Raw genomic sequence first — 22,921 nt, forward strand, 5'->3', positions numbered from 1 at the left:
GTCTGGATGACGTCATTTGTGCACTTTCCACGACCGCATGTTGCTGTGGGAAGCAAGGACATAGTGAGGCGTCTGATTGTTCGGGCCAAGCACGCAGAGGTCTCAGCCACCGTCTGAGAGGCCCCACACGAAGGCAGGGTGGGATGGAGCCTGAAGAACACTTGGTTCTAGAAGAGGGGAGGGAGCTGGTTCCAGATGAGGTCACACACTGGACACTGGCTCAGAGGAGTAACTCCCACAGGCCTGGAGCAGAGCAGAGGGACTCAGGCAGAAGCTGATGTAATCAATGTCAGGGGAACCCAAGGAACTTGGAGTGATGGCGGAATAGTGTCAAATGGGCAAGACAGACACAGCAACCTCAGGGGGGCCTTCAAGAATTAAACTGGGGCTGGAGCCGTTCCTTACAGGTTTCCAAGAAAGAAAGCTGGTCACAATAGATTGGAGAAGACATGGAGGAGAAGGAGGAAAGAACGTCAAGACTTTCTAGCAGTAGAACTGGCTGCCTTGCTGGGTAGTGAGTTCTCCATCATGAGAAGGATTCAGAGTAGATTTGACAGGAAAACAACATCAGAGACTTAAGTATCAAGCTCAGATGGATGACTGCATGTCTCTCCTAAACTTGAGGTTCCACTGCCCCGACTTTACCAGAAATTTTCACACTGACCTCCTAGGGCTTCCACACAGAGCCCCAAACCCCTCTTCACTGCCAGGTGGACCTCATCCCTCAGCTGAGCCCTGAGTGGGAGACCGCAGTTTGATGGAAGCTTAGAAGTTGAGGATTCTAAGAAAACCCACTTCACTCTCTAAGGTTAGGTCTCATCTTCTACGAAACAGGGATAACAATGTCTTCCTTACTATCAATATATTTAGATAAAAAATTCTTAGCACAGTAGTTCAGAGAAGATTAAATGAATCTAAATCAGTAATCTCTTTAAACCCTCTTGATTCTTAGCACAGTGGCTCAGAGAAGGTTAAATGAATCTAAATCAGTAATCTCTTTAAACCCTCTTGATTCTTAGCACAGTGGCTCAGAGAAGGTTAAATGAATCTAAATCAGTAATCTCTTTGAACCCTCTTGATTCTTAGCACAGTGGCTCAGAGAAGGTTAAATGAATCTTAATCAGTAATCTCTTTGAACCCTCTTGATTCTTAGCACAGTGGCTCAGAGAAGGTTAAATGAATCTAAATCAGTAATCTCTTTGAACCCTCTTGATTGGATCATTTCATGTAATACACATTTAAAAGTGTCCACTCAAGAGTAGCCATTTTTTAGGCACCAAAATTGTGCAACCCAACATGGCGGCCACTAGCCACAAGTGGCCATTGAACACTCCCATCAGATAGCGCTGGTCTAGGAAATCAGAAGAGAATAGGACAAGAGCTGTGTCCAAGACAATGAATGTGGGGGAGACAAATACAAAATACGTATAAAGTGTGTAGAAGTTCTGTAATAGAGGTATATTCAGTGTAAGTACAAATGGGGCCAAATCTGTGGGGCTGGGGGGCAGGGCAGGGATGGTGTGTCATGCATCTATATTATGGTAGTGAGGGAAGCCCTTAGATTGATCACCTATAGTGACAAGATGCTTGCATGTTTTCTACACATGCTCTAGTTTTCTCAACCATTCCGCAAGACAGATGAAGAAACCAAGGTTCAGAGAGGTGACAAAGTCTGGCCGTTCTCATATAACTCATAAGTGACAGATCTGAAGTTTTCGTTTTGTTTTTGTTTTCTTTTCTTCTGGCAGCGCCGTGTGGCACATGGGATCAAACCCGTGTCCCCTGCATTGGAAGCGTGGAATCTTAACCACTGGACCCCCCAGGGAAGTCCCAGATCTGAAGTTTTAACCCCAAAACTATCGGCACCCTTACTCTTTACCTCTATTCAATACTGCCCCATCTTAGCAGAGTCTTTACGGTCTCAAAGCCTGTCCCCAGCCTTCTCTTCAAATTCACTGTCCACCAGTCACAGCTACAGGTGGGAGTCCTAAGTAGAAAGAAGGCAACTTGCACATCTGCCATCACCAATCTTCCCTCCAAACATTTCAACATTGCTCGTGCTATTTCCAAGTTCATTCCTATCACTTCCCCTGAATGCTTCCCCAGAACCTCTGAACACAGCCTTCAAATGTGTCCCGCCTTTAGTATTAACAGACAAACAGCCATGAGACCAGATGAATGCGTCTGTTAGAATCTGACACTCCGGAAAACAGCCTGGAGGAACTTTAAATAGCAACTGGTGGAATAAACACACCAATGACTCTGGGTGGCCAGGGGATGTGTTGTAAACAGCAATTTAATAAAGAAAGTAAAATCCTGGTGACTGTTTTAAAATCCTCACCAAACACTTTTGGATTAAAGGCAATATTTTTATAGCTCCTATTCCCTGGCTATAAATGTGGGCTTCTTAAATAGCCCTTTCAGAAGCCCAGGTCCAGACCAGGGGACAAGCTGGTGACATCATACGGCTCCACAAAAGAGGAATTGTTCCACCTCCAAGAGAACTGAGTGCGGCCCGCCTTCCCCAAGGACCAGGTGGGGAAAGGGCCATCTGCCCTCGTTATCCTTGATGTGTGTGTGGCTCACGATGTGTTTTTTTCAGATCGCTGCCATTTCTCTTCGGGCTTTTCCTGTTGAGATTTTGGGGGTGGGGGTCCACCCAAAAGGGTTAGGTCATGTCCGACGTCAATCAGCATTTGGGACAGGGACAAAAATCCTCATCTTGAGAATATTCTCAGATTCAACTCTACCCCCTGACTCCCATCCCTCCTCTTCTTCTAGCCAATCATGCAGACATTGAGTTTCCAGTGTTTTCCCCTGAAGGAGAATGACCTGGACTGGGAACCTCTCCAGGAGGAAAGTTCCCGTCCCTGTCTGGCCTCAGGGCCAAGCGCCTACAGCTTCCCCAGCTCTGAGAGGGATGCTTTCTCAGCGAGGCTCCCCGTGCTATGCATCCAAACGAGCCTCAGGCTCTTTACTCTTCCGTGAGTTGAGATGCTATTTCCTGGGTCAAGTGCTTGTTGCTAGGACCTCAGAGGGGAGGTGGGAAGGAAAGGAGGTAAAGCAAAACTGCCCTGCCCTGCACGAGTAAATATTTTACTGAGCAAATACTACGTGCCAAGTACTATACTACATGCAAAGTCGAGCTAATCTGACACAGCCCCTGCCCTCTGGGAGCTTATAGCCTAGCCGGAGGGACCGATATCTGGCAAGTAAATCAAATAAAAACATTTAAAAATAAGTAACAAACTGTGATAAGGGCTATAAAGGAAGCAGAGTACTTTGATGGAGAAAAGAGAGCAGGACCTTCCTAGATTATGCAGCTGGAGAAGGTATGTCTGAGAAGGCCATCTTTGAGTTCAGACCTGGAGGATAAGCCTTACACTAAACGGCACTAATTTGGGCACACACCAAGTTTAAGAAGGGGTGGGCTATACTGACAGAAAAAAAAGCATGTGGAAAAGCACAGTGGGGGTGGATGGAGAAATGTGAAGATGAGTCAAACCTGATAAAACTTCTCCACAGTTGGAGAAAGTCACCAGGAAGAAGCAGGTAAGGTCTCACCAGGTAAGAGGGCCTTGGACATCATGGGAAGAAGTCTGGGCTGGGAGTTCCCTGGCGGTCCAGTGGTTAGGACTCAGTGCTTTCGCTGCCGAGGGCCCAGGCTCGATCCCTGGTTGGGGAACTAAGATCCCACAAGCCACGTGGCCCAGCCAAAAACAAAAAAGAAGAAGAAGTCCGGGCTTCATTTTAAGTACAATGGAAAGATCTGGAGGGTTTTACATAGGACAGGGACAATCACATCAGTGACATGTGTATCTTTCCCATGAGTTGGGCGGGAGCCCAACTCCATCTCAAGGATGAGATGAGTTAGGATGAGAGCTCTTGGTGACACCACATGGGATGATGGCAGGAGAGAGGTCAAATGTATGTTGAGGTAGAATCCACAGCAGCATTGGCTGCTGACGAGGTTGTGGAGGGGGGTGTTGAGGGCAAAGGTGGGTGCCAAAGGCTCCAAATGGCCCCCAGGTTTTAGAATTGGCCCAGTGAGTGGATGATGGAACACTGACTATGATGGGGAAGACTCAGGATGAATGGGGCTTTTTAAAATTCATTGGGGAATTCCCTGACGGTCCAGTGTTAAGAAGACTCAGCGCTTTCACTGTGGTGGCCTGGGTTTAATCCCTGATAGGGGAACTAAGATCCCATAAGCCGCGCCATGCGGCAAAAAAAAAAAAAAAAAAAAAAATTCATGGGACATTAACAGGGGAAGAATCCAGAACTGAATTTAAAGCATCGCGAGTTTGAGATGTCTTTTGAAATACAATTGGAAGCATCACACGGGCAACTGGAGCTGTGAGTCTGGAGGAGGAGCGCCAAATCAAGAGGTAAGTGTGGCAGAGTCCCAGACAGAGAATTTGAAGCCTTGAGACGGAATAAGGCCCACCTAAGGAGAGCGTGTAGAAGATTGGAGCATCCGGGAGGGAGTCCTAAGGAGGACCAGGCAATGGCAGTGAGAAAGAGGTGAATACTCAATTATTTAATTAAAACAAAAAACGTGGGCTTTAGTGAAATTGTCCTATATGCCACTGTAATGGTGGATACATGACATTACATTTATTTGCCCAAATCCACAGAGCTATCCAACACAAAAAGTGAACCCTAATATAAGCTACAGACTTCAGTTAATAATAATATATCAATATTCATTCATCAATTATAACAAATATGCCACACACATGCAAGATGGTAACGATAAGAGAAACTGGGGGGCAGGGAGTGAAGAGGAGGTTTCTGGGAGCTCTCAGTACTCTCGGCTCAGTTTTTCTACAAATCTAAAACTGCTCTAGATACAAATGAACTTATTTACAAAACAGAAATAGACTCACAAACATAGAAAACGAACTTACGGTTACCAAAGGGGAAAGGGGGGATGGGGGCGATAAATTAGGAGTTTGGGGTTAACATACACACACTACTATTTATAAAATAGGTAAACAACAAGAACCACTGCATAGCACAGGGAACTATATGCAATACTTGTAATAACCTATAATGGAAAAGAATCTGAAGAAAAATACATATGTATAACTGAAACACTTTGCTGTACACTTGAAACTAACTCAGCATTGTAAATTAATTATACTTCAATTAAGAGAAGAGGTCGCTGATAAAAAAATAAACCTGGATTTATTTATGGAAAAAAATAAAACTGCTCTAAAAAATAGTTTATTAATTAAAAAGAAGACAGCATGGGCTTTCAGATCTGGCAAACAGAAAACAATCAAAAAGTGTCAGAGGCTTTCCCAGAAAGAGGAAGAGCTTAAAACAATATAGATCTATTCTGAAGAAAGAAGACCATGTTCTTATAAGCCTAGTTTGAACATAGCACAGATCAAAGATCTAAGAGGAATCATTAGCTTTCCACCACTGTTCTATAACTTGCAATCTCAGGGTAAAGGACCTGAGAAGCTGGCAGAAAGCTTTTTGGATCAGTCACAAGATAACTGTAAAACATCGATCCTTTTCCCTTTTCAAATCAAAGCACATGTTTCCCAGATCAAAAGAGTCAATCAGAACTACTCCCACCCTTGGGACCTGAGTGACACTAAACCAATCCACTTAATTTTTCTGAGGCTCAGTTTCAATCATCTATAAAATGGAGAGAATGCAAAAAACTATACTCCAATATTTTTTTTTAAAAAAATAGAGAGAATGCGTATCCCGTGGGCTTGCTGTAAAGACCAGAAATATCTGCCATCACCATACTACTATAACTTATGGTCAGGATATTCAGGTATTATTGCTATTATCATCATCACTATTCTTATTAACCACTGGACGTTATGCTAAGTGCTTGTAGTCACTGTCTCGTTTAATCTTTCCAACAGCCCTGTAAAGTTAGTAGCCCTAGTCCCACTATTAAGATGAGTAAAGACTCAGAGAGGTTCAGTGACTTGCCCAAGATCCCACAGCTGCTAAACAGATGAAAGAAGGACGTGAACCTAGCTCAGCTTGTTTCTACAACGCTCTCAAACGCCTACACGTAGATTGCCCACATCGGTACAAGGAGTTTACATTACAAGTAAAATCTTCATTTTTTATCTCACACTCACACCTCTACATTACGTTAGACTTTCCCACATCAGTGGTCTTCCTTTGATGTCAGTACACAGGTAGTCTACAAAGCGGCTTAGCAAGAAGGAAATGAAGACGGATTAGACTCATTTTCCTCACTGAAGTTCAGAAGGAGTCAATCGCCCCTTGATTCTTCCTGTATTGTCTCAAAAAAAAAAAAGGTAAAATGGATTTGGTCCTTCAGACCTTCCAAAATCTGCAAACCCTGGCCTCCATCTGCACCTGGTCACCCAACAGTGATACGAACGGAGTCAGTTAGCGTGGAGGCCTTTCCCAGGGTCTAACTCACTCCATCTTGGTCGCACCCATGGAGGTCCCTTGCTTGTGTCGCAAAAAGCCTGCCTGGTTCTCAGTACTTTTCCTTAAAGCCCATTGTTTGGGTAAGAATAATTATACCAAGTCTTTCATTATATTTCTCCGTTATTTCTGTACTTCCTTTGAAAGTGTTTTTTAGGTGTTTGGAAAAATTTCAAAGAAAAAAGTGTTGGTTGGTGGAGATATGCAAGATAACAACAGTTTACATGTTACTTTAATTCTTATGGAAAAAATTCACCGTCTTTCTTTTCTTTTCTTTCTAAGGTGTGTTTTCCCAAGAATCTAGTTCTTGGTGAATCTACAAAATCCTAACAGAAGGCCTTATACTTGATCGTGGACTGTCCCCTTCGACCGCCTTCATTACTCCCTGCGAGCAAACCCTTCCCAAGTTCCGCATGAGCTGTGTAGTCACATGAGTGTGAACAGACGCAGGTGGTGCTCTGGCATCACACACACACGCACGCACACAATAACCTTCCTAGATTTGTGTGTGTGTGTCATTGAATACATTTCCCAGAACATTAAGTGAACTTCAGACTGCCAAACCAAAGACTTAAATATTGGGGTCTTCACAGACAGACCCCATGCTTCCTGGACTTTAAATTTAAAAAAAAGAAAGAAAGAAAAGAAAAAAAGACAAAAACGAAACCCTTAGTCCCTTAATAAACTCTGATATGCTCTGAAAAGGCAAGTCAAGTAGCAAAAATTTTCCTAGGAGGAAAATTTTTTTTAAAGCCTAAAGAAGACACGAGAACAGGGGCCACCTTATGCTGCAGCCAGCAGAGGCATTCCAACATTCCCTCAGCAGGATTCCAGCCAACCTGCACAGTGTGCTTTTATAAAGGTGGCCCCAGGCACTTCAGGGCAAGATGTGGCTGGGAAGTCTACCTGCCCCCTCATACTTCAGAGGAGCTGGCACAGTGGCTGTCAGACTTGCCTGAGAGCCATGGCAAAGAATGGACTTGTAATTTACATCCTGCTTATCACCTTACTCCTGGACCAGACCACCAGCCACACGTCCAAGTTCAAAGCCAGGAAGCACAGCAAACGCCGAGTGAAAGGTAACGGGGTTTCTCCGTCCCACAAAACTCTAGGCTAGCTCAGGGCGGGGAGGAGCTGGACAATGCTCATTTCCAGATTCTTCAAGGACACCAGCTCTGGTGACCGTACCGTGGCTTCAGGTGCATATGGCGTTTTCAGGGGACTGAGTGACCTCTTAATTTTCTGGGACAGTTTGATATTTAAAGGAATCAAGTGGTAGGCTGTATTGTATATCTGTATTGTATTCTGTACTGTATATCCTTTGTCAGGTGAGCTTAGGCATGAGAATGTTCTTTGGAGGGTGATAACCTGGATACAACATCAGGTATTTGGAATGAGGGATCAAGTAGAAGAGACTGATTAACAGGGTATACCATTTCACTCGTAGATATTGTATGATGTTCACATATACCTGCAAGATAACTATAATCTTACTAAATGTGCACTAGAGGATAAACCTATTGGTAATGTGACTTCCGTTTCATCATTAGTTATCATGTAGGTATATTTTCGTATCCCTGGCACTATAAGGACAGTCTACACTATATTTTTAAGATTTTAATGTCATAGAGAAGTTGAAACTCTTTCACTTAAAAATATTTCAACAAACAACGTCATGTGGCATTTGAAGACATTTTAATGCAAAACAATCTCCAAGCAAACCCAAATTTGGGGTGGCTTGAATTAGGTTAAGAGATTAAAAAAAAAAAAATCCTGCAAGGAACAATGATGATGGCAATGTATTTGCAATATGCTAAAACCAAATCAAAAGGAAAAGCATCAAGAAAAGTGTGGGGTGATGTTTTATCTCATCCTGAGTCATTTTCATATCAGGATATTTCAAGGTAAATATTAGGACACTATTTCCTTATCAATTTCACTTCACTAGTAACAAAACACACCAAAGATACAAATAACATTAAAGTCTTGATTTAACACAACACGAATGGCTGGTGGGTAAAAGGGAGCTTATCTTGCACCGTGTTTTTAAGATTACACAGTGCCCTTTTCCAGGAATATTTATTTATACACCTTAGGTCTGATGCAAAGTTTCTTTTTTTTTTTTTTTTTTGCGGTACGCGGGCCTCTCACTGTTGTGGCCTCTCCTGTTGCGGGGCACAGGCTCCGGACGCTCAGGCTCAGCGGCCATGGCTCACGGGCCCAGCCGCTCTGCGGCATGTGGGATCCTCCCGGACCGGGGCACGAACCCGCGTCCCCTGCATCAGCAGGCGGACTCTCAACCACTGCGCCACCAGGGAAGCCCTGATGCAAAGTTTCTTAAGTGGAATCTTTTTTCCTTATAAAATATTACACTCCTCTGTTATTCCTTTTAATGATAGATTAAAATATTTCTCATGAGTGATAAAGACAGGAAAAGGAGGGAGAGAAGATGTGGAATACTTTTGTTGCCAGCATTTGTTTACCATAAAGAAGGACTTAGCAAAGTGGTGACCACCCAGTAAGGATGCAGGGAGGTGTTTGAATATGTGAGTGTGTGTGTGTGTGTGCTGTGTGGGTGTTTCTCAGTTGTAGTTCAGGTTATTATGCCCTACCCTCCAAGACACACACACAAGCATGCTTTTGTTTGTTTTTTAACAGACTGGGTCCACATTTTAAATATCATCCTCCCAAAGCAGTTTTGCTCATTTTTGCCTTGAGATCCGAGAAAGTAGATTCTACAGTAAGTGAAACCATTAGCCTAAACTTGCTAAACATTTCTTTCCCCCATACATTTTTAAAATATTTTAAGTACCTGGAAAGAATACCAAAGTTTATGAAATCAAAAGCGAAAGCCATTTTTTCTCTCTCGATTCTTTCCACAGAATTACCCCCTATTAACTGTTAGGAGATAGTATCCCCAGAGTTTTCTTTAATGTCCGATTAAAAATTGATACTTTTAACAAAATAAGAGTTGGCTATCCAAAGTACTTGGCAGACAAATTAATTGATTTTATCTATTAAATCTTGGATAACCTTAAATATAAGGCATACCTCAGCCCTTTTAACAGCTGCATAATATTCCCTTATGGATGGGTCATGACTTATTTAATCTGTTCCCTCTTGGTGAACTTTTGTGTTCATCAAATCCATCCCGTTATGATCCAATGCCTCAGTGAACTACTTTGTAAACAGATATTGATCCCCATGCTAGAATATTGTGATGATACACTTCTAGAAGTAAAATTGTAGGTTAATTACACTGTCTCTCAACATGGTAGCATGAACCCATGCTCTCATCTTCAGCGTACAAGAGCACCCATTCACACCTTGACAACCTGACATCCTATCATCAGGTTAAGCTGTGCCAGCCTAACGAAACCCAAAAACCTTTTAATTTGCATCTCTTTGATGGTTAACAAAGTTGAGGTATTTTTCATACGTTTACTGGTCATTTATTCCAGGAATTATTTTTGCATTCCTACCCTGTGTCTGCTTTTGGAGAACAACAATAATAAAATGAAAGGGAGCCTTTTTTAAAAACTTGAAATGGCAGTTGAGTGATTTAGCTCCAAAACCAAGTTCTCCCTGCTATTTGCTTCATAGGTCTCAACAAATTAGGTGGAGCAATGCAAATTATGTTGTAGTCATGAATCAAAAATAAATTTTTTGATTGTGAAATAGTTGTTCCCTGTATTCATTGTCAACAAAACACATCCACATTTCTCACAAAGGACAGAAGCAGAAGCCAAGCCACCTGGATAACGACTTCCATAGTGATCTCCCAAGAGCCTAATAATAATTCATGTGTCTTCGTGTTAATTACAATGTTTACAGCTTCCCTATGGAGGCCCTTTATTTAAATAGCATGGAGCAGGAAGCCAAGAGGGACTGGGGGTGACATTTGTATGGTTTACAACTTGTAACTTGGGAGGAAACTTCAGCAGTCTTTGCAAGTCTGGCCTCCAACAGGCGATGGCTTTGCATCCTGAAGGTACCCTTATATTTATGCTGGATTCTATGGTCCCGTTGAGGAAACCCTGAGCTACTGGACACTTTGAGAATTGATGTCCATCCCTGGATACCCCAGAGGCATTTCCTAACCCAAATGTGGAAACACCTGGCTTGTAAAGCATACGTTTAAGGGGAAAATGAGGGACTTTCCTGGCGGTCTAGTGGTTAAGACTCCCCACTTCCACTGCGGGGGGCACAGGTTCGATCCCTGGTCACGGAACTAAGATCCTGCTTGTGGTGCGGTGTGGCCAAAAAAAGAAAAGGGGTGGGAGGGTAAAGTGAATCAGCACATTTGGATTTGGTCCTGTCCTGAAATTCCCTATGTGGTATCCCCACGAAAAGGCAGCTAGGAACAGCCATACCAAGCTTCAAGCATCTTAGCTATTTGAGGCCATGTACTAGGGACCAACCAGGTAAAGGTGGTCACTGTGCAGAAGCAGACGGGAGGGGTGGGAAGAGAACAGACTTGAAGTCAGAGAGATTCAAATCCCAGCTCTGCACCTTACTAGCTGGGTGACCTTTGACAGGTTAATTCAGATTTCTGTGCCTCTCTTTCTCCTTTTGTGAAATGATAGCGTCCGTCTCATAGTAATACTGAAAGAATTAACCTCCCGGTGCACAGTATATGGTGGCTTTTAATATTTATTAAGATTTATTATAATTCCTGCCTTTGAAGAGCTCACAAGCTGTCAGTTTCTAAGACAGTCCCCATCAGGTCTGGATTTTTTATTTAGTTAAGGCTGCTCATTTTCTACTACTTACTTATACCCAAGGTTGGTAAAGGACAGCCACGAAGACTAACCTCATCCAGGGACATTCAAGACTAAGTAAATTGCTAATCCCTAATGCAGAAGCATTTTTAGAGGGCTTTTTATCACTGCCTTTCCCTGCTTCTCCGTGAAAATCACTGAACCCTGCTAGGAGCCACTATACCTGGAACATCAGCTGAGTACGGATACTGGGGACAGGGGACTTGGGAACCCAATTAAGTCTGAGTGAGTTCTACCACTTATCTGCCAATTTAGCTCGTTGAGTTCATTCTCATCCTTCAATGAGAATCTCATCTTCCTCCACTCATAACTATTTTTGAAGAGTAAATGAAAATAACACAGAAGTACTTTGTATGCCATAAAGTGTCCGTTCACTCAGCAAACATTATGAGACTGATTATGTGCCAAGCATCATGTTAAACATCGGGAATACCATGGACAACCAGAGAGATGATATTAAGTAAGTAAAGGAAGACGATTATAGATTGCAGAAATTGTGCGGAAGAAAAATAAAGGTTCAAGGAAAGAGATCAGCCAGAGGGATGCCAATGTAAAGAGAATGATCAGAAAGTCTTCTCAGAAGAGGAAGAGGCAGGACAGGAATAAAGATGCAGACGTAGAGAATGGACTTGAGGACAAGGGGAGGGGGAACGGTGAGATGGGACGAAGTGAGAGAGTGGCATGGACATATATACACTACCGAATGTAAAACAGACAGCTAGTGGGAAGCAGCCGCATAGCACAGGGAGATCAGCTCAGTGCTTCGTGACCACCTAGAGGGGTGGGATAGGGAGGGTGGGAGGGAGGCTCAAGAGGGAGGGGATATGGGGATATATGTATATGTATAGCTGATTCACTTCGTTATAGAGCAGAAACTAACACAACAATGTAAAGCAATTACACTCCAAAAAACATGTTAAAAAAAAAAAAGAAGAAGAAGAGGAGAACTTTAAGCTTGATAAGGAGATGGACAAGAGCTGGGCAAGAGTGTTCCAGGCAGAAGGAATACGAAAGAAGCATCCTGAGATGAGACAGATTGCTCTAGGATGCATCTGAAATCAGCAAGTCTGAAGTCTGGTGATGGAGGGCGAGTCCCACAGGGTGGGGCTGGAGCAACAGACAGGAGCCCCATCCCCCAGAAGGACCTTCTAATATTATTACTCCCACCAAGCCCTTATACATCTTCCTGGATAACTTATTTTCATGCATTATTTTCCACGTACACTGGGCTCAGTTTCATCAAAATCACCCTCGCCTTAAATTCTGGATTCCAAAGCTTTATTTTATTTTGTTTTATTTGTATCTTATTTTAATCATATGCTTTTCATTCCTCCTATCCCGCCCTACCCTAAAATATCCTCAGAAAAGGATGGAGACCTGAAGACTCAAGTGGAAAAGCTCTGGAGAGAAGTCAATGCCCTGAAGGAAATGCAAGCCCTGCAGACAGGTGAGATCCCATCTCATCTCAAACGAGATGGGAAAAGAACCTGATTTGTCAGCAATTCAAACCATATAGAGAGTACGTGCTGAGTTGTAAGCGACATTTTTTTAAAAGAGACATTGACAAGCCAGAGACGTGTCCAGGAGAAAGGATCTAAAAGCTGGGGAGATGACTGTTCGGGGAAATCAGCTTGATTTTCCACTCCCTACTCCTGTAGATGGGTGGTACAGAAATAAAACCAGGCATTTCAATAATACAGTTTAAAAGTCCGTCCATACTTCTTCTTTAATGGGCAATGAAAGAAAACTGAAGAAGTATTAACTAGCTAAAATAATCAGCATTATTTAGATGTTTACTAAGTGTCCATTAGGAGATGGCCGAGGTTGAACTAAACACAGGATCAGAGGACTCACTCCCGACAAGTAGGGCAACACGTGCAGAGAAGACCAGTGGTTAGAGCCACAGCTTGCCAGCAGAGGGCAGCATCCGGTGTTCCTTTTTCATGGAGTAGCGCTCCTGGCAGCCTATGCAGCTGGACCCACTGCTGTCCAGGAGCTACTCTGCTGGCTCCCAGGGCAAGGAAATGAGAGCCACACTAGGTAAGTTCAGGAACATCCCTGGCTTGTAAGGTTCACATCCTCAGGAATGAATACTCTCACAGCAACTCCAAAAGCAGAGCTTTGAGGGTCTCACAAGAGAACTGCCCAATTATAAGACTTACTACCTTCAAGGAGGACTGAAGTTACAGCTTTTCCATCAAGTATTTATAACTCCCAGGCCAGCTGTATGTTACTGATCCTGAGTCATTTTTACCATAAGCAACGTTGCCTAGTAACACTGGTGACAAGGCCCTTTATCAGGTTCCCAGGGGAACAGAATTAGAAAGTTAAAGGACGGCCAAATGCGTCTGCAGAAGGGGAGAGCTTTGTTAACCCTCTAACCACAGCTGGGGACTATAATAATACTTCATAAACATTAACACATTAATCCTCCAACAATTTATGAGATGCTGCTGCTATGATTATCCTCATTTTACAGATGAGGAAACTGAGGCACAGAGAAATTAAATAATTTTTCCAAAGCTTACACAGCTAGTAAATGTCAGAACTGACACCTAAGTCCAGGCACTATAGCCCTGGAGCCTGACTCTCCAACGTTATGCCTTGAAACTATCTTTCTATTTGTTTTATCCTGGGTAAGACAAACAATATTACCAGGGCTCAGTTATCTGCACAAGAAAAGCCCTATCGCTCCACACGCAAACTCAGACTTCTGTTTTTGTTTGTTTTTTAATAATTGTGGCAAACCAACCAGTTCCAAAAGTTCCAAGGAAATTCAGCACATAATGGAGCTACACAAACTAGCGAACATGTATATATATCCAAGCAGCAGGAGGCTAAAGGCCAGGGTTTAAGGGTGAGCCAGACCTGGGTTTCCGTAGTTGTGATCTTATGTGACGGGTAAGTCACCTTTGTATAGGCTAAGTTGTTAACAAGTAACAACTTCTTTAAGCTTCACTATCTTGATATGTAAAGATGGGCATAATAAAAACTCACTTCATGGGATGGTTGTGATTATGACATGAGTTCATTTATGTAAAGTACTTGGCACAGTGTCTGACTCATACAAAGTCTTCAGTACATGCTAACTCACCATTGTCACTGCACATCATTCATTCCACAACTATTTACTGCTATTGGCCAGATCCAGTCCTGGATTATTATACTACAAAAGCATCTTAATATGTCAAATTTCACATCTTTACAGTCTGTCTCCGAGGCACAAAATTTCACAAGAAGTGCTACCTTGCTTTGGAAGGCTTGAAGCACTTCCACGAAGCCAACGAAGACTGCATTTCCAGGGGAGGGACGCTGGTTGTCCCCAGAAGCTCCGACGAAATCAATGCCGTCCGAGACTATGGTAAAAGGAGCCTGCCAGGGGTCAATGAGTTTTGGCTGGGCATCAACGACATGGTCACAGAAGGCAAGTTTGTCGATATCAATGGAGTCGCCATCTCCTTCCTCAACTGGGACCATGCACAGCCTAACGGTGGCAAGCGGGAAAACTGCGTCCTCTTCTCACAGTCAGCTCAGGGCAAATGGAGTGACGAGGTCTGTCGTAGCAGCAAGAGGTACATATGTGAGTTCACCATCCCCTAATAGACCCTTCTTGAATGTGTCTTCCAAGCAAGATCGGTCATGATTTATAGGCTGATGGATCCCAGGAATAAGTCAAAATTGTCCTCCCTCACGGGACTCTGTGTTCACAGGAATACAAGAGTCAGCCAGTTTGGCTACCATATTGTATTGTGGTTTTGCCCTCCCTGGGGTATGGGGGAGCAGAAATAATGATCTAGCCATGTACACACTGTTAAAGGGGCTTCTGCAAAATGGGCTATCAGACCTTTCTCACTCCTGGTCCCTCCTACTTGTATCGACCAGGTTAGTGTTAAAAATACAACAGCCAGAAAAGCAAGCTTAGACGACCTGGAAGATTTTCTCTTAAAAGTTTAGGATATATTTGATTGATGAGGTGCTACATAATCCAAAAACTTTTCAGTCTGATGTTCAATCTATTCCATCCTAATGATAGTATCTTATTAGTCCATCACCCTTTCTTTGAGTTGCAGCATCCCCTGGTGGGACTAGTATCTTCTCTGTCACATCAAAACATGAATGTCTCAGAGAGGTTCTGATTTAATTCCATTTTCTTCAAACCCATCGTACTCCCCCCAGCCCTCCAGCCATATACACATCTTTTTTTTTTTTTTTTTTGGAAGTTCCAAGTAAAGATCTGGAAGGAAATATTAAGGCAGTATTGGTAACCCTAAGACAGAACAGAGTAGCAGATTGTATAGAAAAAGAAAATTTTAAAAAGTCTACTTTTTCCCTGCATTAACATGTTTACCTGACTTTATGAAATCAAGGGTGGATATGACATGTTAGTTTCCTTTTTTTAACATATTTTACATACTTATATATATTTAACAATCATATATTTAAGTCTATTATGAGCAATCTATATTTGGAGGTTGAAAGCTGGATTTAAATAATATTATTTTGGAGTCACATGTCTATGTTATTTTTTATTATTCTGCTATTCCCACTAAATTGTTTCACTAGATTGTGTAAAGTAACATCATTGCTTGATATGAAATTACGAAGTTAAGACTTGGGGGAAATGGGCTTCTTAGGAGCAAACAATCCTAAGTATATTCTGTTTTTCAAATAAATGTCTTTTTTTTTTCTTTAAATGCTGATTGTGTTTGGGGAGCAAAGTCCTTCTCTACAAACTTTAATTATGTATGTTTGGAATTAAGTTTTAGTTCTTTACATTGCACAATAATAAAGCCTGAATTCTGATCAATGTGGATGTACGTGGGTATTGATTACAGTTATTTAAACTATGTTGGTTTATATCAGACTTGGCAAAAGTCAGGGGGAAATACCCTGGATTTAATCAAACCGGTGATTTAGATGTACTACAAGGATAGTTTTACTTGACAATAAAGAAGTAAAGTCCATGAAATTCCCTGGTGGTCCAGTGGTTAGGACTCAGCACCTTCACTGCTGGAGCCTGGGTTCCATCCCTGGTCAGGGAACTAAGACCCCAGAAGCGGCACAGCGCAGTCAAAAAAAAAAGTCCAGGGAGAGGAGGAGACTTAAAAACAAAATTTGTATCTGCAATTAGTTTTGATTGACGCTGGCCAACTTCCTACGCCAACAGAACCACAGTCTCCTTAAAGATAATGACAATAATGAGATTCATAGATAGTATGAGTAGCATATTCTAGACACTGTGCTCAATTTTACATAATTCTCATTTATCTTTGGAACAATCTAGGGATTTAGGCTCTAGAATTATTTCACTTCACAAAAGAACAAACTGAAGAAGAGAGGTGTGGTAATTTGCCCTAAATCAGCCCCAGGATTAGTGAAGTTGTGACCAGAAGCCAACAAGTCGACTCAGATTCTACATCCTTAGCAACTCAGAAGGAGCTGTGACAAGGTCAAGTCTGTTCAAACAGGCAATGGAAGTGGACTCTAATCCATCTCCCTGTTCCCTCATGTGGGGTAACAGTTTGGGCCAACACCTGACCTTGATGGGGCATTCAGTCTGAATCTGCTTCAAAAGGGTTAAATAAAGACAACTCCGGTTCACACAAGTCAGTGTCAGAGTTTGGGTACCTAGGAGATGGTGATAGATAAGGTCATGTTCCCCCAAATGCCCCAACCAGAAAGCTCAAGAGAAGCTTAATTCAAAGGAACAGAGGAAGGTTAGTTAGTGAGGGCAAATCAAGATGAGTTACCAAGACAAGGGGCAGATGGATGGGAGACATAGCAAGATTGGAAGGAGTAGATTAAGAGATTATCTGGTTTGCCCAGGGTCAGACTCATGACCTTGACTTTATTACTCAGCCAACATATCGACCAGAAGTCACACCCACTCCTTGGAAGCTGCCTGGACTATAACATAACGAATTCTGAAACTTGGTAGAAAGAGTGCCATGTGCAATTAGCAATGTCTCACAAGTTCATGATAGGAGGACACCAACATTTATACTACATAATTGTCATCCCTAGTATAAACCCTTGGCTTCCTGCAGTTATATTTAAAGTAGTCAAGTCCCTACAAGATTTACCAGAAAGCTGATTCTAATCTCTAAAGAAGTGTTTCTCAAGCATTCTTGTGCTTAAAAATCATATGGGAACCTTATCAACTTGCAGATCCGATAGATCGGGACTGAGGCCCCAGATTCTTCATTTCCTTTTTTTTGTTTGTTTTAATATATACTATTTATTTATTTATGGCTGCGTTGGGTCTTCGTTGCTGTGCGCGGGCTTTCTCTAGTTGCAGCGAGCGGGGCTACTCTTTGTTGCGGTGTGCGGGCTTCAGTAGATGTGGCGCACAGGTTTCAGTAGCTGTGGCTCGTCACCAGGGAAGCCCCCCAGATTCTTCATTTCTAAAAGCATCTAGTGCAAGCCAACAGGGCTGGACCACACGCCACAGTCTGAGAGCAAGTATCTAAAGCTGTAGCTACTTGCCCAGAGACAGTCTCTGCCGATTCCAGCAGTTTTGTTTCCCTTTAACTCAAGTCAAGGGTAGGATCTACAATTCATCTGTGTGAAGAACAATACTAAGAGCAATTTCTCTACCCATCACAGATGCTTCCATCCATATTGTTAAATGAGGTACAAAGTAAAAATCAATTAGTTAAAGGAAATAATAGTTGAGATTCAAATTAGGGATTCAAAGGAGAACATATCTCAAGGTTCAATGGGTCCTTTCTCTTCTCTAACAATGCTGAATAACATTTCTGAAATTAAAATTAAGATAGAAACTTTTTCCTGTTCTTACATTAGTGAGAACTTCCATAATCGTCACCAAATAAAGCACATCTAACGAATGAAGAAGCCCCCCAATTTTAGCTACTTAAGTAACTAAGCTGTAGTAAGAGATTCAAAGGACGCCTACTAACTATAAAGCATCATGCTAGGTAATATGGAAGGACAGAAAGGAAGTAAGTTATGGTATCTGCACTCCAGGATATTACAACCTAGTCCACAGGAGGAGAGCAAGACTCTCCACTGGAGTCTGAGAAGAAAATACTAGTAGCTCTAATTACATATGAAAGTTGTGAATTTACAGATTATTACTATCTAGTTTAACCTAAACTGAAACCCACAAAATGGGCACAGATTTAAATAAATTCCTGGAAATAAACACCAAATTGAATATACACTAATAAAAAAAAATTGTGCACACACTCAAACAAGCATAGCTGACACTTCTACTGGTTCAGGGAGACATACAGAGCCCAGGCAAACCCAATCAGAATTTTTTCCAGTGGTTGCCAATGGACACTGGGAGTAATGAAACTTTTTTTTTTTTTGCTGGAGACACTAAATTGGGACAAAGTGAATTTAGGGCTCTGATAGAATACTTCCCTTCCAGTTGGATGCAACGTGCAGAATAATTATAACAAATATAAGCAGTGATGAGCAATGATAGGGCAGGAAGGGAAAAGGGGGAGAGGGAGAGAGAGAAAAAGAGAGAGAAAGGGAGGAAATATGTGTGTGTGTGTTTTCACATAACGCTGAGTTTATCATTCTTAAGGCCCTGGTTTTTATTTCTGTAAATTCTATGAGAATTTGAGCTAGTTGGAGTTTGTGTATCAGCCAGGATAGCCTAGGTTATGACCTCACCGAGCTTACATCTAGATAGGGAAACATACAATAAACAAAGAAAAAACAAAATCATTTCAGAAAATATGACAAAATGTCAAAAGACTGACATGACAAAATGGCATAACAAATGACACAATTAAAATGACAAAAGAATAAAATTAAAAAAGGAGATGAAAGATGGAGTGACTAGAGACAGTGATGCCAGACAGAGTGAACAACTCTTTTAATACAGTGAAAGAGAGAATGCAAAAGAAAGTGACCTAGGAATCATCAGCGCAAAAGTCCAAGAGAGACCCTGAGAGAAATGACTTACCCCAAATCTCCCAGCAAGCTGGGGACAGGGCAGGGACTGGAATTCAATTTCCTATCTCCCAATGCAGAGGCTGTATCTTGCCAGCCCAGTTCAAGGTCATTTAAGGTCAAGGGACTTGGAGTCAGAAGACCTAGACTCCACACATGCTACATGTGTGATTTTAGGCAAGAATAAATTTTTGGGCCCCCACTTCCTCATCTATCAGTAGAAATGACAGATCATCCACAGAACTGTGAGTTGAAATTTGAAAATACAATTTCTGAGCAAGCAAACACTCTGGATATGACATCTTTAAAAAAGAAGAGTTTTGTTCCGTAAAATAACCAAACATCTCACGATAGAAAAATCTGCAGAGTAAGTAAAAACATTTAGAAATTATCCTGCATCTTGGTCTTTTTCACTCATTTATCCAGTTAATATTTATTAAGCACATGTATCCAGCAGCGTCTAATTTTACCACCATCCACGCAAAGCTGTAGAGGTTACATCATTAGGCAATGTTATATCCTGCTTTATTTTACTTAACCATTTTCCTAGCTTTTCCATAATGTACTTTCTATGGTTCCATGATATTCCAATGTGTTATTAATTGAGCACATATATGACTGCAATTTTTAATACATTTAAAAATGGAATTTTACTTAAACATCTAAATATAAATATTTAGTCTTTATATAAATAAATGGAAATTTTGCTTTTCATTTTTTTCCTGTAAATAATGCTGTAATGAACATTTTGTGGCAATTTTCTTTCTTTTTGACTGTAGGTTTTTCTCCCCTATTGAGTTCCAGGGAATTCCCTGGCAGTCCAGTGTTTAAGACTCCATGCTTCTACTGCAGAGGACTCGGGTTGGATCCCTGGTCGCGGAGCTAAGATCTCCGCATACCACACGAGTGGCAAAAAGAAGAAAAAAAAATTCCAGAAGTGGAATTATTAAATAAAAGGGTAGGAATAACTTTAGCCACTTTGCATCATGGTGTGAAATTACTTTCCAAATAGATCGTGCAAACTGAAGAGGCAGCATGCCCTGTAATGCCACTAACTTTGGAGTCAGTTGGTCCTGCGTTTGTATACCAGCATCCATGCTCTGTGACCTGGAAGAAGTCATTTTACCTTGCTGAATACCTTCCCAATATGTAAATACACAATAAAAGTAAAACAATAATGTGAAGGGATTCATCGTATTTACCTTAGAAAATTGTTAGGATTAAAAATAGAGTTAGGGGACTTCCCTGGTAGTCCAGGGGTTAAGAGTCCGCCTTCCAATGCAGGGGATGCGGGTTCGATCCCTGGTTGGAGAACTAGGATGCCACCTGCCGCGGGGCAACTCAGCCCCGCGCATCTCAACTAGAGAGCCTGCGTGCCCAAACTACAGAGCCCATGCGCTCTGGAGCCCGCAACTAAGACCCTGATACAGCCAAAATAAACAAATAAATAAAAATTAATTAATTAATTAAAAAAATAAACAGAGTTAATTTTTCTTTTTTGGTAATAGTTGATTTCAGAAATATTAATTATTCAATTAAGCTAAGACAAAGAATGGGACTGTGGGGGTAAGAGAGGTGCCTGGAAGAAGCCTCACAGGTAGCAGGTAATGCTATTATGACATTTGGTATATGCATTTGGGTTACACAAATTCAAGCTGCGCTAAGAATTGCGAATAGAGATCAGCATTAAATTAAAAGTTACCTTAAAAAACCAGGATGGGGCTTCCCAGGTGGCGCAGTGGTTGAGAGTCCGCCTGCTGATGCAGGGGACACAGGTTCGAGCCGCGGTCCGGGAAGATCCCACATGCCGCGGAGCAACTAAGCTTGTGCGCCACAACTACTGAGCCTGCGCTCTAGAGCCCGCGCACCACAGCTACTGAGCCTGCGTGCCACAACTACTGAAGCCCGCGTGCCTAGAGCCAGTGCTCCTCAACAAGAGAAGCCACCGCAATGAGAAGCCCACGCACCGTGACGAAGAGTAGCCCCCGCTTGCCACAACTAGAGAAAGCCCAGGCGCAGGTATGAAGACCCCATGCAGCCAAAAAAAATAAAAATAAAAATAAACAAAATAAAGTAGGTGTTACAACAAAGGAGTTTTAGAAAGTTTCAAGAAGTGACAACAGAAGGACAAACTCCGAGGGTGACTAGAGCCCTTAGCCTGATGAAGGGGTATACTTATCAGCACCCTCTTCTGGAACTTTTTATGTGTTTGAGTTGCCTCCCCGCTGACATCCCTAGGAGCCTTGAGAGAGGTGCGTGTGGAGGACTGAGGGAGGGATGGGGCCCTGCGCTGGGGAGTGGCTGCAGCTGAGGATACGCGGAGACAGACCGGGAAAGTCCTGGGGAAGAAGGTGCTGGGCGCCTGGGCACGCTACTAGCCGTGCTGCTTCAGGTGGTGGTCAAGGTGGCCGTGTACGGGCTGCGGCGAAGCGCCCACCTGCAGTACCCGGTACCCAGTCGGGGCGCCGGGAGGATGGGACTGGCTGCAGCGCTCGTCGCTGTCCACTCGGGCCGGGTGCTGAAGCTGACCAGGCAGGACGCACGCGCACCCGCAGCAGATTGCTCTAGACTTCCGAAGGGTCCGCTTCCTCCCGCCACTGGGAGTGGGCTTCGATAACAGGGAGGGCTGCTGGCGCAACCGCCAGGCCACTTTTTCATCCGGCTTGGCGTCTTCCAGGAGCACCTGCTCAGCTTCCTGGAGAGAAAGGGGCAGCGGTCTGGCTTCCGCCTTCTCTGGGCACCAAGCTGAGGAAGGGTCTGGGAAAACTGACTGCTCCCTGCCTTAGCCTCTCGACCCCCAACACCAGACCCCCAACACCAACTGACCACAGGGATCTACTGACAACTGATGGACAAGACTGCCGTCTCTCCTTGCCTTGTAATGGCAAAGCTAATTATCAAACCAGGTTTACAACAGGGAGCAAGCAACCCACAAACTGACTCAGTTTCCTCAACTGTAAAATGCAGATAATATTTCATAACATCTAGAAAATGGAATAATATTTCCACTTAATTAAAGTTCTTGTGATCATTTCATGAGACACTGCAGGCAGAAAGGCATTGCACAGTCTGTTGCTCATAGGAGATGCTTAGAAAATGAAAATTATCATCAGCTGCAAACCGAGTTCCAAGAACTAGGGAGAGAAGGGCCCTCACCTTTTTAGAAGCAAGTGCTCAAAAATCAAATATCAGGTGGCTCTGAGACAAGAAATTTCCTGAGTATTCAGAGAACAATGAGATGAAGATTAAAATGACAGAAGTTTTTTCCAAGGTGTAGATTTAGCCAGAATAAGCAACCAAATCAGCCCTAGGGTTCCCCTTTGAAGAGTGAACACTCAATTTTAATATTTGTTGTCTTTTAGCATGATATCATTTGGGGGAAAAATGCCAGGGTACTATTTAACCTTATAACAGTATGGCTTTTTCACTAATAAAACCTTATATGGCAGGGACTTCCCTGGTGGTCCAGTGGTTAAAAATCCACCTTCTAATGCAGGGGACGCAGGTTCCATCCCTGGTCTGGGAACTAAGATCCGACATGCCACCGGGCAACTAAGCCTGCATGCAGGAACTACTGAGCCCGTGCCCGCAACTAAGACCTGAGGCAGCGAAATAAATAATAAAAGATAAATATTTTTTAAAAACTTATATGGCATGACAAGCCATGATTTTTGTTTTAAATTCTTTGCATCCCACTGTGTGATAACTCAAATATTTTATTTTGTTTTATTTTATTTCATTTCATTTTTTGGCTGCACCGAGCAGCTTGCAGGATC

At 42.6% G+C, this 22,921-nt stretch overlaps 1 protein-coding gene across 1 annotated transcript; it reads left to right on the forward strand.

Annotated features, from left to right (window-relative positions):
* Positions 1-7,399: 7,399 nt before the first annotated feature.
* On the forward strand, positions 7,400-14,816 carry CLEC3A (C-type lectin domain family 3 member A; the record flags this gene model as incomplete). The annotated part of the gene is made up of 3 exons (XM_082676960.1): positions 7,400-7,514; positions 12,580-12,663; positions 14,425-14,816. 3 exons carry the CDS (start codon positions 7,400-7,402, stop codon positions 14,814-14,816), a joined length of 591 nt encoding a protein of 196 aa, XP_082533086.1.
* Positions 14,817-22,921: the final 8,105 nt, after the last annotated feature.

This window comes from Grampus griseus (genome assembly GCF_964374135.1).
Source record: "Grampus griseus genome assembly, chromosome: 19".
Taxonomy (NCBI): domain Eukaryota; kingdom Metazoa; phylum Chordata; class Mammalia; order Artiodactyla; family Delphinidae; genus Grampus; species Grampus griseus.